Source organism: Triplophysa dalaica, chromosome 2 (assembly GCF_015846415.1).
Source record: "Triplophysa dalaica isolate WHDGS20190420 chromosome 2, ASM1584641v1, whole genome shotgun sequence".
Taxonomy (NCBI): domain Eukaryota; kingdom Metazoa; phylum Chordata; class Actinopteri; order Cypriniformes; family Nemacheilidae; genus Triplophysa; species Triplophysa dalaica.
In genome coordinates this window covers 7594918-7611542 of record NC_079543.1, presented here as the reverse complement: position 1 = coordinate 7611542, position 16625 = coordinate 7594918, and the positions used below count along the sequence as shown (strand labels likewise).

The 16625-nt window shown below is 37.0% G+C and overlaps 1 protein-coding gene across 1 annotated transcript; it reads right to left on the bottom strand.

Moving 5' to 3' along the window:
* Positions 1-8203: 8203 nt before the first annotated feature.
* On the bottom strand, positions 8204-16625 carry tacr3l (tachykinin receptor 3-like). The gene is given in 6 exon segments (XM_056732620.1): positions 8204-8343; positions 8346-8485; positions 9481-9677; positions 13575-13725; positions 14576-14764; positions 16258-16625. Coding segments are annotated over 6 exon segments (1185 nt in total).

Below are 16625 nucleotides of genomic sequence, written 5' to 3'. Positions count from 1 at the left end.
AGGTTATTGTCGGTCAAACGCGCTGCTGTTTTTGTTCGAGCCTCCATATAAGGAAAGCACGTGCAGACCCAAAACAGCTCTTAAAGGGGCAACGTTGACGTCTTCAAAGTCTCAAATATTGTTCTAAAGAAATCGGTACAGAGCATCGAAACACAACTCAAGCAAAAAGAAATTAAATGAATGATCAAGTTTTTAGTTTTAATGGGCAATACAGATATTTGGATTAGGAGTACGAATGTCATAGGAATCAAAACGTAAGCAAAAAGAATACACAGAAGAACAATTGAAAAGAGATATAAAAGTGTTGATGACTTTAAGGAATGAATTGAGCTATAAATAAATGTAAAGAAGTAAAAGTAGACATAGATTTACACAGACTCAAGACAGATCCCTTTTCCGTTGTTGCTAAGATTTGCATGAAGATGTGTGGGATTGATGAGCACATTTTTAGGTTGTGATACTGCACAGAAAGAAATCAATGGATTCTTGCCTCTTCCATTAACAATTTTCCTCACATACTAAGCCAAAGCTTGCATTATTGTGAAAGCTATGTTCACAGCTAACGTTAATGTTTGTCTATTTGTGCTGTTCTGCTACCTTATCGTAATGCAATACTTTGTAGTCTAAATGTAAAAAAAAGTAAATGAAAATATTATCGACATGTTGGTACATTTTTTATTGGTGAGACATTACAAACCAAATCTAAAAAAATCCATATCGATGCAAATAAAACATCTCTGTCAAGCAACTTTTTTAAGAACATTTTCAATGTCAACCTCTTCAGGGAAAAAGAAAGGAATGGAACAAAACAAAAAACGTTTGCACTCCGGGTCATCAGGAACTCTGTGAAATGAAGCTATAAATCACAGACACAACCTAGTTGGGCCTTCAGCTGAGATATTAAAATGCTGAGCAGCACAGATGCATGACACAAGTTTAAGAATTTATTTAATGAAGCAAACCATAAATCCACCTGAAAACAAACAAATATGTCTTGACAAAATATAAAAAAATGTATCTACACTCTAGGGGGGCTGTTAATATATACTGATAGAAAATACAAATGCACTAATTATTGTTGATATACCATATTGGATTTTCTGCATCACTGGTCTAAATTGCTGTGAAGAGTCAACCATTAATAAAATGTATCTCATGAGTTATTTTGCACATTTAATCTTTAAGCGATTAAGGAAACATGTTCAACTTTCTTTCTGCAAAAGGGGGGTTCTAAAAAAAGGATTTTAAACAAGCTTCCACAACTTTCAATACATGATTAGGTGACATACCTGAAGTATAGAGGTGGAGCTGGAGTGATGCCAGATTGTGTGACACCACAGCAAGGCAGCCAGCTGCTTTTATGGTATGGTGATGTTTATGCAGAATATGTCTCCCTGCCTCAGAATAAATGTTGATGAACATCATATATTTGACACATAAGACCTGCATGGTTTCAAGATTTCCGGTTAAATTTTGTACAAAAGGGAAAGAATCATGAGTTTAGCATGTTTAATCAACTTTGGTGTTTAACTGCTCATTGCAAATTTTCAGATATTTTGCAAATCTCAATTATCTAAGACGCATATTTGCTCATTATAAAAAAGCTTTATAAATTAGTTTTAGGTTAAAGACACAACATACAATTGTGAATCAGACCGCATTCAGAAGCAGAATCTATTTCTAACCACACAAGCTAAAAAGAACAAAATGATTCTGTTTTGTCACTGGCCATCTAACATTGAGACTTTTATGCATCTGAACATGTGATCAGAACTTCCATCCTGTTTTTTAGACCCTTCACCTCTTTGTATTCACACAGGCCGGTGAGGCTGCCAAGTGCATAATGTTGCCCTCTGCCAGGATTGTGAAGTTGTGAGCCTGTACTGTTTGACACACAGAAATCGAGAGCTAGAGAACAAAACATTTCAAAGCAGCTGCAAAGAAAACCACTGACAGTCCTGAACTGAAGAGGAAGCTTCATGTTTAGACTGTGGTCATCCTAGGACATGTGATTTAGAGTTAAAATTAAAATGCCTTTTTTTACTCACCCGAATGTCGATAAGCAGCTGACCGTGAACATGACTTGCAAGCACCAAAAAGAACAATTAAAGTAGTTTATTTGACTCTTCAGAAGTCTGTTTCAGAAGACGTGGAATATAGCATAAGTCTTATATTTATGGATGTTTTTTTGGTGTTTTTGAAACTTGACAGCCATTGTCATGACAAACTGTTTTTAAAACAACAAAGTTCAGTAAAAATGACTTGGCCATAAATATTTATGTTAATCATGACATACTTGTTGTCAAGCATTGGTGCAGGACACTTTACGAGAAGATTCCGTTCATACTTAAATGTAAGCATTACTTTCTTAACGCTTATCCGAGAGAGCTGTTGCCCTTTTAAGAGCACGCGCCTCGGCTCTGACGAATATGCCACAGCAACAGCGACAAATTACTGCCTTTGCACACAAACTGCTTATCATCGCCTAAAACAGTGGATAAAAAAACGCACTGCCTCTGGTGTCTTTTGTTGAAAAAAAAGGGGGAAAATCGCTGTCGTATGCTTGATAGTTTGTCAGACGAAGAACGTTCTGTGGAAAGCGCAGAACCATCACGAGACACTTTGAGCACTTTAATTAATGCGGTAGTATTTCTGTTGCAAATGCGCAACACAAACAGATGACTAATTTATCTAATTTACAGAAATCGTGCGCGCAAGCTTCTCAAAGTCAAAAGACGTCAGACAAAGCGCGTTTGCGCAGCAGTGTTTTCTTGCATTAGCCCTCTTGCTTCCTAATAATACGAATATAGTTTTGAGTCAAAGTTTGTTCTACCAAAGGGTGTTTATTCGCAAGTATTCGTTGTACGGTCTCTTTTTGACTACGGAGCACAAAGCGCCAATTTGTCCGATAGTAACCCCGCAAAAGAGCGAGGGGGGGAGGTGCTGAATATAGACCTGAATACTAAAACTTCATAATATCGCAATGATATTTTCTGGTGTTATATTTTAGACGTCGCGTTCATCATTGAAATCTTACGATTCGATGCATTACAAAGATTGTTTTCTGCATCTCCTTATAAGCTTAATTAAACACTCACCATGAATGGTGAATTCGTTCATTGGCTTATATGAAAACCTTTAGCGACTGTTTATAAAGAAGCATTTCTGTAAAAGAAATACTTCCAGTCTGCTCACGCAGTGCTGCAATGACCGATAGTAACCTCGCATCCGAGCGCGAGCAGCAGAAACTGGGTGAAAGGGAACATTACGTCACATGCTGTGAACCTTCTCGACTGCTGCTATACATTACCTATAGGGTACTTTGTCATGTAATTTACAGTTGTGTATTCAGCGAATATTCTTTCTGTCATGCTATTGAAACGAAACCAAGTCAATATACAAATGATTGAATATTGCATTTTCTATTAAGCATGAATGCTCGAACACTTTTAATCGGTTTTTTCTTATGTAACGCATTATATGGTTTATTTTTTTGGCATATGCAACTGTTTATGTCTAGCACGGTGTTAATGGCCCCTTTTCATCAACTATAATAAAGCAAGTCTGTCGATTTATAGGGATGCAAAATACATTACGGATAACATTAGACCACAAAAACCGGATATGTTTGTCAGTCATGTTAGAGCACGCGCACGCGCACGCGCACGCACGCACGCGGAGTTGCAGCATTTGTAAACAACTATTTTCACACTAGATTACAAAATTTACAGTAAACAGTGGATTTCTTATTGTTTTAATTGACACCCCTAATTTTTAAAGACGTACAAATCCGAAAGAGCATACAGTCTATGTCTTCCCCTGTAACTTCACGTTTCGAGCAATATGCTCGACCTTCACGACCAAAACATTTGTGGATTATTTCTTTTGACGGCAAACTGTCTCGTTTATTGAATAACCTCGTACCAATTTTCCTTTTTTATGTAATCGCCGTCGCCATCTTTCATATTTACTTTCGTCATCGCAGTTATGATTGGTTGGTTACGCACCAGGAATGAAAATGCCTGACATGCAATATAGTCAATTAAGAGTTTCCTACGGCTACGGCCACGTACGTACGAGGAAAAAGCTAATGATAACATGACAACTTTAGTAGCAACGAAGAAAAACCTCTCTTCGGCAGTGAGTTAAACGAACAGTAATTTGCTGTTGAGGCGTTGCAGAACGCAACATATTCGTTTACTTGGGTTTCAGCCACATAGGTTTCACAGAGAAGGCTTAAGGCTAGTCCCAGAAATGAATATGTCACCTCTCTTAACTGAATATAACTTGCCCAGAAATATCGTAAAATATATCAGTTCCATTGTTTTGTCTCAAGATGCACACCAATACATATCTTAATTCAACTAAAGCATAGTCCTGGCTTAAGATAAACTGTGTCTGTGAAACCGGGCCATAATTAGTTACATAAACTAATCAATATTCATGATTTAGGGGGATAAATATGACAATGTGACATGAACGTTTTAGGTAAAGATCTTGTTTAATTTTTGATTGATTTTTTTTAAATGTTGAGCAACTTTGATCATATCTGTGACTGTAGTAAGTAACAGGTTTACTATCAGATCATACTAGTGGTATCTATGACTGACGTGCTTTCACTTAAGGCCTAGCAGCAGGTGTCAGACAGAAAGGAACATTCATTGAGAAACAGCTGTTGAGAACAGCCTGTCTTCAGGCAGCCCTCACGACACATGTGATGGTCCTGCACTCCCTTTTGTTAAAACTGTTGTACTTTAAGCAGGAGGTTTAGGGCCCCTGCACAGGGCTGAAAAGTGATGACCGCAAACATACCATATACACAAACTAACGGCTGCCTTTTGTGGAGTTATAGGCTTCTGTTGGCAACAGTCAACAATAGGCGAAATGAATGCCATTTGTGTTGTCGCATTCAGGGTTCTTTTTCAGATCTACTAATTTGAAACATTTAATTCTAAAAATGCCTCAAGACATATTTCGAAGAATCTGAAGAATCTTACAGTTCTGCGTAAGCGCCGCTATGCTGAACATCTTCAGCTTAATGTAAATGTTTTGATCAACCTCAACAAACATCCCTGAACAAAATACATCCTTGCTGAACCTGATTTCCTTGTGAACATCCTTCTGCGATGCCTTAAAGTTCATCTTCTGTTTGTGTAGGCTCTCCTGTTTTAACAAAGGGGTTGATATCCTTAGGACAACATCATGTTGACACTGGGTCAACATTTAAAACAACCAATCAGATTTCAGAAAGGTTTAGGTTTTATTTATGAAAATTTTGTCCTTAGGTTAACAAAATATGTTGTCCTCAGGACATCAACCAGTTGCCAAAATCAGGTTGAGCGTTTGTGTATGTGTTCTTCTCTAAAGTCAAACATGTAGAGACCATTAGTCAGGATGTAGAAAGTTGTCAGCGTCTGTTCATATCCAGTTTCTGGAAAGTTACTGGCGCAGAATATAGATTGTTTATGTGGGCAAATTTATAAAATAATCAGAAATTATATATAACACACAAACACACATCATTCCCTTTATATAAATTTGATATCCTTTTAAATATTTCCTGGAGCTGGTTGAACCACTTTTTCTATCAGTTGCATTTTTATTGCATAAGTCTTTATCGGCATTGCACATCTTGACATTGGAATTTGTGTCCATTCCTCTTCTCAACATTGCTCAAAACACATCTGGCTGAACTGTTTTTATGTAATTCCACAGATGTTCTGCATTGTGATAGTCTCTCCAGAAGTTTAGTCTTTTTTTTCTTTAAGCCAAGTAACTCTTTCCATTGTCCCTTGATCATTATATTATTGCATTCCGGATAAAAACAAAACATTTCCTCAGGGATTTTTTTTGTACTTCTTGTACTTATCTTCATATGTTTTGCCTTCTATTCCTCGCCCTTCCGCAAAGAAGATTCTGTCATCAGAATACATTTGTTTCCAAAAGTCGCATGCTGTATAGATCTCAAATGACATTGAAAGTACTGAAGTTCAGTCACAAACTACTGCTGAGATATGTGATAAAAAATTTGTTCAGCAAGGCTCTCTATGATATAAGACAGATGTTATCAGTTTTCTTTGTGACTTCCCTCATTATGAACCTTTTCGATCAGTCACTGCTGTTTTAAACTGTCATCATTCATTTCACACTTCAGCATTGCATTTTTTTATCACTCTGTCTTTTTATAAATTACAATGAAATGCTTTAGAGTTAAACATATTTATTCGATTTAGGATTCATATGGCCAGTACCTTTAGGCACTTTTTCCAGACAATACTTGGTCAGAAGTCAATGGTTGGGTTGTGGTTTATTCAGCAGAGAAAAGGAAGGGAGATTGTGGGAGATTCTAATAGGGGATGTGCAGGACAAAACAGGAATGTCATATAAAATAAAGACAATTTTGTGTCACGGTAAAAGGAATTTGAATGTAACAGTTGAAATGATATAACTCAATATCATGTGCCTTTTTTGGCACAGACTTGTATGAAACTTGAGAACAATTGCTTTTGCCGAGCTCAGCAGGAAATCTCCTCCAGCAAAAACGTCGATGTCATGGCGCCATCTAGTGGTTGCTAAGAGCGACACGTAAAAACCTGGATCAAGAGTTTGGTACCATAATTTGATAACTCCGTTTTAATTGTTTTTCAAAAATCATGTTTTTTATTATACTATCGTGTTTTTATTGTGTTATTTAGGAGTATTTATTCAGTTATTATGGCTTGAATCAAAACAAACCAACTGCAGTTTGATTGGTATTAATTGGAATGCACAATAAAAAAACATGATTTTTGAAAAACTAGTTTTTTACGAGTTATCTCATATTGGAACCAAACTCTTATATTTAAAATAACATGCACAACATCAAAGTATGGCTTTTCTGTTTAGATATCAATATAAATACGATACATTTTTTAAAACATTTTTATTTTGAATGTTTCTTTATTGTGAAGAAAATCATCATTCAGCACAATCTTATGGACACTGGAAACGGTTTAACAGTTACAAACAAACAATGTTGCAATTGTTAAAGTTGTTCACTTTAATAGTTGTTCAACCCCTACATAAAAATGTGATAACTACAAGTTACTAACAGCATATTCACATTATGAGGAAGATATCCCATAGATTGGACATCTAAATTTGACTGACATTGTTATGCATAATTCATGAAATACAATTTTTGCACATTATTTACAATAAAAACAAGACTTAAGACCACATCATTCATGTTTATCACACATGTAAATATATTTAGTATTTGTCATAATTATAGGCTACACATGTCACACCATCACATGAATTCAAATTAATTCACTGGTTATAATGGGAATTGTATTGGTTTACCGAAATTATGGTCTCTGTGGGTCTCTACTGGAATTGTGTTTTGTTCTGTTGTCGCACAGACCAACATTAAAAACTAAAATATGGCCCAAAACACACTTCTTCAAGGGATTTAGTAAAGGTTTAACTGCTAAACATCTGGCAGTCGGTTATGCAAACCATTATAATTTGCTTTTGATTCAGCAGTGGATGCCACAAAACATAACATACTGACATGTATTCTATATTATACATTCATCTGTATACTTGATCTAAAATAAATCCTTTAACAAAAAAAAAATGTTTCTCACAATCTTTGAGGACATCAATCTGAGAGCACAGTTTTTAAAACTTGTCTATGAACAGTAATGTTGGCTCACATGTGTAGGATTGTTCGCTCAAACATTTAGCATTTCATGAAGAGTTCTGTTTCTCTTACTGTCATTGTAAAATGATATAGTTAGATTGTATTCCCAACATCCCTTCTGTCTTGAGTTTCAAAGTTGTCCACCTGGTGGCAGTGTTAATCTCTAACAGACTTGGTTCGAGGGTCCTGTAGATTTAGTCTGCGGCAAAACTGACATACACTCCAATGTAAACCTATTTTTTGTATTGCACATGTTAAGTCTATAATGTAATTTTGGCTCCTACAAGATGGAGCAGTTACACCAAGACATAGAAATAGCCGCTAGAACCCCATATAGTGCACTATTTAAAGGCACAGCCATTTTGGAGAGTATCTGAAACAGCCCTGTGTGAACTTGTTCACATATATTCTTTGGCTTCCTCAAGTGGACTATATTAAAGTAGTGTAGGGAATAGTCAAGAATGTTGTAGGGAGCAATTTTGGACAAAACCCTGGTGATCAGGACATGTTTTTAATTTAGCTGAGCTGCTCGGCAGCAAACGTTGGCTCTCTGTGTAGACAGTGCTTAACGGCAACTGCGTTTTCGTCTGTGACCTCAACATGATTGTGGGACTTGGCACTCTTTCGATTGCTTTGGCGGGGGTCGTAGCCGTGGTGCTGGTGTCGATCCGTGACAGGGTGCACATACTGCTCTGGTTTCGTGGGTGGAGACGTGTGGGGCGGAGCTCCAGTTCATCATAGCTCGAAACCTGGATGAAGGGACACCACCTGAAGGCCCGTTTAAAACCGGCCCTAAACCTGAAATTTGGTACAAATAATCTTAAAACAGAAACTGTTGTGACATTTGTTTTTTGGAATTAACTATACATATGGAATAATTATTGTGATATTGTATACTACAGTTTACCATAGGAAGTAATATAGGATGCTAGGTATTAATTATTTATAATCAGTTCACTGATTAAGTTATTGTTAATGTAATATAGCTACAGTATATATATGTATATGAGGTCTACTCAAAAGTTCACACCCCCCTTGCAGAATCTGGAAAAAGCTGAAACTTTTGGAGGAAAAAAGAGGATTTTAAGGTTTATTTTTCATCTAGTTCTGGCCTGAGCGAGTTATTTCACTAAAGAAATGTTAACATAAAGTTCACACTTAAGAATAATAACAGAATTTCTAAAAATGCCCCAGGAAAACGTTTACACACCCCTGATTCTTAATACTGTATATGTTACCTAAACAATCAATGACAGTTTTTATGTTGAGTCATAGTTGTTTAAGGGTTTCTTGTTTGTCATGAGTCATGAGACTGTCCAATGATCTTCAAAAACAATCACCCAGGTCCTCAGCTATCTCTTTTTACATTGAGGAATATTAAGTGACTCATAAACAACTATTTCAATAGATAGAAACAGTCAGTTCTGCCGAGAAAGTCAACACCATTCATTTAAAGTCAGGTGACCCACCTGACTTTAAATGAATGGTGTTGACTTTGTGGGCATTACTTATTGTTTCTATCTATTGTAATAGTTGAGTCTCTTGATTGTCCTCAATGTAAAAAGAGCATTCTCAACATCATACAGTTACTGCTGGACATGAGTCAAATATCCAGAAATTCTGTTATTATTCTTTAGTGTGAACATTATGTGAACATTTCTTTAGTGAAATAACTTGCTCAGGGCAGGACTAAATTAAAAATAAACCTTCATTTTCAAAGATAGTTTCAGCTTTTTCCAGATTCTGCAAGGGGTGTGTAAACTTTTGAGCAGCATTGTATGAGTTTGAATTACCTGCTGTTTAAGCAGCAGTAAATAATTGGGTTGTACATCGTGGAGCTCATGGCCAACCACAGCACAGAAAGATAGACCTGCTGGATTGACTTCCACTTGTTTAGTTGCTTATTTAGTCCGGTCACAATGAAATAAATGTGATATGGCAACCAGCAGAGGGCGAAAGTCACCACCACCACGATCATCATCTTCACCACCTGAGCAGAGAAGTGAATTGTTAAAAGTGCGATGAATTAAAAATCACAATTTTAAACCGACCTTTTTTTTTAAATACTGAGATTACATCTGTTATTGACACTAGGCCCAGCGAACGGCAGGTTCTTGAATGCACCTATCTATGACGACATTATTAGGTTGGACACCACCTCCACAGAAAAATATCAACAACTACTTCTCTAGCCCCACCCACTGGTTCGGGCATGACAGAACAGAAGTACCACAAGTGGCACGGAACCAGATAGAAGGAGCAAGCAATTAATAAACATGCCATTAAACATAGCTAAATATTGTGCCATCCCTGGTTGTGGAAGAATACAGTCGCTGCATAACTTTCCTTTGGATTTTGATATTAGGAATGTGGGGTTGAAGATTATTTTTAAAGATGTTCTAGCTCATGTGGGAAAAACATGGAGCGTTTGTTCGTTTCATTTCTCCGAGGAGAAATTATTTTTCAAGGTCTTATACATCGTTTGCGAATAATGGAGGCTGTTTTGAAGTGTTTTGGTATTATTTCTGGTGCTGGGTGATATCCATAAGTGACCCGGAGTCTCCCGTTTGTTTATTTATCATGGAAACTCTCGTTACATTTAAGACCCCCGATCGCGGTGATCTTTTGTCTGGTTCGGGATCAATGGTCCCAAATGCTGACAGGTACGGTCATACATCACTAAATGAAAAACTGATAAATCACAGGAGGTCTCAGGATAATACGAATGCCCTGCGAGAACTGTGAATGGTGCTCATATTCAACCTAACATTGTGTCTCGAACCAAATTCACAGAAGCCTCCAACTACGGAAACTGCATTCAAAACGGTGAGCGTTTACTTCCAATTTTTTCAATGCGGCATGTCTATTAACAACAAGCGATTGCAGAGCTGGCCTCAAAACCTGGGTAGAAATATCCTATTACTTATTGATTTTGATGTTTATGGGTGTAAAAACCACGCGCAAGTCATAAGTAGACCTCATATTACAGTATAAAACAATAAACAAGCATAGTTCATCAGACCTTTAAGGTCACAACTGAAACATATGAGAGCATATTTTGGCTCCTTGTGCTGCAGCAGATAGGGGGCTATTGCTCAGCTGATGGAAGATCTCTGGCAGATTCTCTACAATCTCCATCTGCCGACTTGAAGCCACCTGCCGCTATTGTTCTGAGAACAAGACATGGCTTAGTGATCTGGCAACACTGAAAGAGTGTGTGCAATTGTCATCAGGGTGTCGAAATGGACCATATTGTGTTTTCCATGAAATCTTCTTTTGTTATGCAAAACAGAAAGCATTTAGATAATTGTGTTTAAATGTGTGTAAACAAGTGTTCCTGCACCCCAACAGCAATGTAAAAGGCTGACAGCATGACAAGACAAACAAAAACTATGATAAATTGAAGGTTATGACATAAAAAAATATATTTGAATTGTTCCTAAATACGTGTACAAATATTACCGTTGTATCGCTTAAAAGTGAATACAGTATGAACTTGTTTTCTTTGCAGTATTTGAGGTCTGAAAAAATACAGAGCATCTTTTCTGTTATTTTGACCTGTTTCTCCAGTTTTCATTTTCTGCAAATAAATGCAAATAGAAACAATATTTGTATTTTTTATATTTAGGAGAAATATTGTTAGCAGTTAACAGAATTAATCAAAAATCATAATTTTACCTAAACACATATCAATAAATAATACATTCAGAAAAACTGAAAATAATTTTGATGTGGTCTATTATGGTCTATACCAGTGGATTCCAATGGGGTGGCTGCGGGCACCTGGTATCCCGCATGAACTCTGTAAGGTGCCCGCTAAACACAGGGCTCAACAATAATGCTCAGGATAGTTGACCAAAATGTGACTATATCGTCATGAAAATTGTATCATTAGCAAGTGTTTTGAGCTTTAATACATTCATGTGCAAAATTATGTGAATGAAAACTTAATTTGGTCCTGTGTACTGAAAAAGAATGCATCACATGTTTAAAGTATAAAAGTTTTTAATCAACAAGTAGCCCTCAGATGATATTATCTCTTCAGGTAGACCTCGCTTACAAAAAGGTTGGAGACCCCTGGTCTATACTATTTTCTTTGTTGTTATATATAAACAGTACATACACACTTTTTAGGATATGGGCCTACACACTTTTATCAACATACCTGTTTATTTGCTTTTGAATACCAACTTTCTAATTTGTCGACCACACCAAACTAGTCGATATAAACTTTGTTCAATGTTTGGCCTCCAACCAAGACAAAAGATTCACCTTTATCTGCACCTCATATCTTCTCCTTTTGTTTCAGACCAAAGCAGTTTTATAATTTGGCACTTTGGTTGTTAACCTTAAACATTTCCCAACTATTAATCTATGGGTTTTGACAACAACATCGTTCACCCTGACAACGGGTCTTTCCTTTACTAAGTAGCTAGTGCACGACAACCTCTGAAATGTCACTCATATCTTCTCTCATCGCCCCATTAATTTCTGCATAATTAAACACGGAACTGTCTGAAAAGACAAAGGAATGTCGTTCGTCATCAATCAATGAACACGTTCATTTCCACATCGCCTCTAAAAGACCTCGCGGAAGTTTAATGAGAAACGGGACTTAACAGAGTCTTGCAAAAAACTGCTGATTGACAGCTACACAAAGCTGAGAAAGGTTAGGTGTGACAAGGGTGTGAAGGACCATGGGTGGCAGAAATGTTCATGCCAGTTTGACACAAGTTTTGCTGTGGATTATTAAAGTTGGAAGGAAAGCGCAAATTATCTGTGATCAAATGTGAAGACGTGTCTTTAAGGAAGACAGATGAACATGATCTATCTGGAGGGTGCTGCTAATTTTCCATTCAGTATGGTGAAAATACTGACTTAATGACGAGCATTAATGTAATCGCAGATTTCTTTAGCCTGTCGTGACACCGACTTTACGACATTCTTTAATAGGAAACTTTACAAAGTAGATTAGATACTATTTTATTTTGCAAACAATAACAAATGCCAAACCCTTTAGTATTATTAATAATCTCTAAGGGCAGAAAATGTGTGACGTTACTTTTTTAATTTAAATAACTAATGTGCAGGTATAGTATATGTGAACCTGCCTTTCTGTCAACGGTCTGGAAAAAGAAATACTTCATCATGCTTAAAGGGACAGCTCACCCCAAAATTGTATTCGGTCATAATTTACTCACCCTCGAGTTGCTCCAAATCGGTGTTCATTTCTTTGTTTTGATGAACATGGAGAAAGATATTGGGAAGAATGTTTGTAACCAAACCGTTCTTGGTCACCATTGACTACCACAGCAGGAAAAATGACAATGATATAGTGAAAAGTGCCCCAGAACCGTTCGCTATACATTCTTCAAAATATATTCTTTTGTGAACATAGACATTTATACAGAGGTGAGAAAATGAATAGAGAAATTAAATTTTGGGAAGAACTGTCCCTTTAACAACAGAGAAATTCTGCGCTGAAAAGTGAGGTTATACAAAGGTGAGTTAACAAGTGCTATAATGCTATATATGCACTGTAATCCCACAAGAGAGACAGTCGATTTTCCACACAATACCAAATTGAATTGTCCTATTGTCCTAGATTTATCTTTCAGGGATTTGTACCATCATTCCACCTGTGTCTGAACACTTGAGCAAAAAACTGCAAGATAAACCAGTCATGACCTTAATCTGAGGAAACTCATTTCAAATGGCTATAACAATACAGAGATATTCATTAGAGGTAACCAAACGGACATGGATTTATCTGAATGATCTCATTCATTAAACTTTGCCCTCAGTCCATTCAATTTGAGAGATAATAGATGAGAGAGAACTGAAGATTTGAGTAAAAAAATGATGAATATTTTATGTAAAGTCTCACCTTTCTTTTAGCACGCAGTTGTCCCACATAGTTATCTGAAGAATCTCCAGGGATCTCTCCTCCCCAAAGTGTCACCCCTATTATAGTGTAGGTAATGGCCATAACCACAAGGGGGAGCAAGTACACCAACACTGTAACTATGATATGATACCTGCACAGGTGAGAGAAGACAATTTATAGAACATGTGGTCTTTGTGTTGAGAGTTGGAGCTTAAAGGCTCAGCAGACATTAAAAAGAGTATCTAAAACCTGGAGTGTTAATTTTGGCCATAAAAAATGTTATTGTAAGCACATTTTCAGTTTATCTTTGATGTCGACCACTGTCACATTTACATCTAACACATCTAATCTACAGACTAATTGAGCACTTAAGTTTGATAATGCCAACCAAAGCAAGAATGTACATCAATCTTGTTCAACTAGGTCGTGTGTTTGCTTTGTGTCTACCCAGCATCTGCGTTCGTGTATTTTGGCCTAACAATCAGGTTCCCAAACATGGTGATCGCCAAAACCGAGCTGTTATGTGGTTTGAAATTTAGCCCAGAAATGTGGTATTGTGAGTAAACAAATATATTTGCAGTTGTGTCACGCACCATGCAATGGTCATGCTCGGCGTTGTGGCGAATCTGCCATATGCCATCTGACCATAATGTTTAGCTTTCAGTGATTGTCGCCTCAATGGCAAATGGCACTTAGTGTCAACATGGCAGAAAATGCGATTCAGAAAGCATTAGATATAGTGGTGGAATTGAAGCGAAAACATTACAATCAAGCAGAAGAAAATTCAAACATCTGTTGTTAAAACATCTCAGTGAGTGTTTCTTTTAAAACCTTGTGGGCTGCCTTGCATATCACTGCTGTAGAAAAACATTATTATCACTTGTTTTTGTAGGCAGCAGCTCACAATGTTCAGGGTAGAGCCATTGGGTGAGTAAATTATTACAAAACTTAAGCTTTTTAGAGGGAAGTAAAAGATAAATAATATTTTTCCATTCACTCACATGAATGAATCCTCGGCAGATCTCGGCCAGGCAACGAAGCAGACAGTCCTGCGAGGCATCGTTCTCGTGGTTGAGTAGAAACAGAGTGGAAAAGCCAAAACCACAGCGAGTGCCCAAATACAGAGAATGACCACTTTAGTCGCTGTGGCTGACAGCCGCGGCTTTAATGGGTGAATTATAGCCATGTACCTGCACAATAAAAAGGCGATGGAGAGTTATGAAGTCAGACCTGAGCAAAATTCTGAATTTAAGATTTGACATCCTTTCCACATGAGTTTGATCGGCCTTCACAGAATGTTGATTTGGAATGAACATTCCTCTTAAAAAGATACGAAGACTTACTACATTACATTGCAAAAGATAATTAAACAGCAGGAATTAAAGAAATTTCAGTAAAACGCATGTTTTGTGACATCACACATGAATTACATTATTAAGTAAGGGATGATGTACAGGCAGCCGGTTGTTATCGCAGAAATAATTTTACTGAATGCAGAGAAAAAGCAGTTTAGTTTGGGTTTTAAAGGAAGAAACGACATTCAAACGTCACGAACAGGCTCCTTGCTCTAATCATATGTAAATATTATATCATATAGTGTTATAATGTGATTTAAAGACATGTTTATTATAATTTTTGTGTAGTATTAAACTGCCCCTCTCAAAATGATTGATCGCACCCGGATAACAGGGTGTTGTTAGTTTTGAACAGTTGTTATTTGAAAATAACAACCATTGGAATGTCGGAAAAGGCCAATCAGAATCAAGCATTCAAATGAGCCATGTAATAATTATCAATTATTATTAACCTCAATTAATTTGACCTGATTTGTCATTTCTACTCATGTCAAATCAAAGTGGATAATTTGGACAAGGAAGCTGTTGAGTGATGGAGAAAAATAACACATGGCTCATATTAAAATGATGTTCACTTGTTCCCACACAAGTCATGATTCAAAAGCCGCTTATAATTAAAGAAAAATCCCCCGTCTCTTAAACATGCAGCTCTAAGATCTTATCAATCTCTCATTAGATGCTTCTAGGGTATAACTGGATGTTATGAATTTTAATCAATTGACACATCTTTGCAGGGTATCGCTGCAGTACTCAGTATGGGTCTGTATAAATTAAACCGAGCTAATAGTTGACACACTTGGGAACACAGGTGTACGACTACAATGTTTTAATCCTTTAAAGTGCAGCTGTACCGGGCGTTTGTAGCTTCATTTCCCTGTGGTTCAGAAGGAGGAAATGAGGGCTCATTTTTTTTATTTTAAAGGTCCACGATGAGGTCAGAAAGGAAGCAAAACAGTGCATGTACTCCCTTGAGGAGATTAAATGTGGTCTTTAAAACCACTTGTTCCTCTCTATGTGCTATCATGGAGATGAATTATATTGTTGTGTGCCTTATATTTCTGCACTAGATGATCTGAGGATTGTAGATAATCATTAAAGCATTAATGGAGAATGAACAAGTTTCTCTTAATTTAGATATTTTTGCACATATGTTTATGAATTTCAAAAATTTGATTAAACTTCTCCACATCTGACAATCACGCATTTCAAATCACATTTCATATGTTCCATATTATAAGAACCATACATTAAAACTTAATAAATATTTTTGTAAGTTATTTAAAATTGTGTTAATGATGATGACTGCATCCTAGTCAAATTGGTCTCACCTGTCGACTGCAATAGCTGTCATGGAATAAATGCTAGCAAACACTGCGGTGACGGGAAAGAAGTTGTGGAATTTGCAGTAGACCTCTCCAAAGTACCAATCTCCGTGCGTGGCGTAAATGAAATTGATCAGCGTATTGAAGGCAGCCATCGAGGCGTCGGAGAAAGCCAGGTTGAGCAAGAAATAGTTAGTCACTGTGCGCATCCGTTTATGGGCCAAAATGATCCAAATAACTATAAGGTTTCCAAACACGGCGACCGCTAGTACTGAACTGTAGGCAACCGACCAGATCGCGACGCGCCACGGTGGTTGGACGAACTGGTTCGTTAAATTACGCGATACGTTTGTTGCGCTTTGAAGACTAGCCAT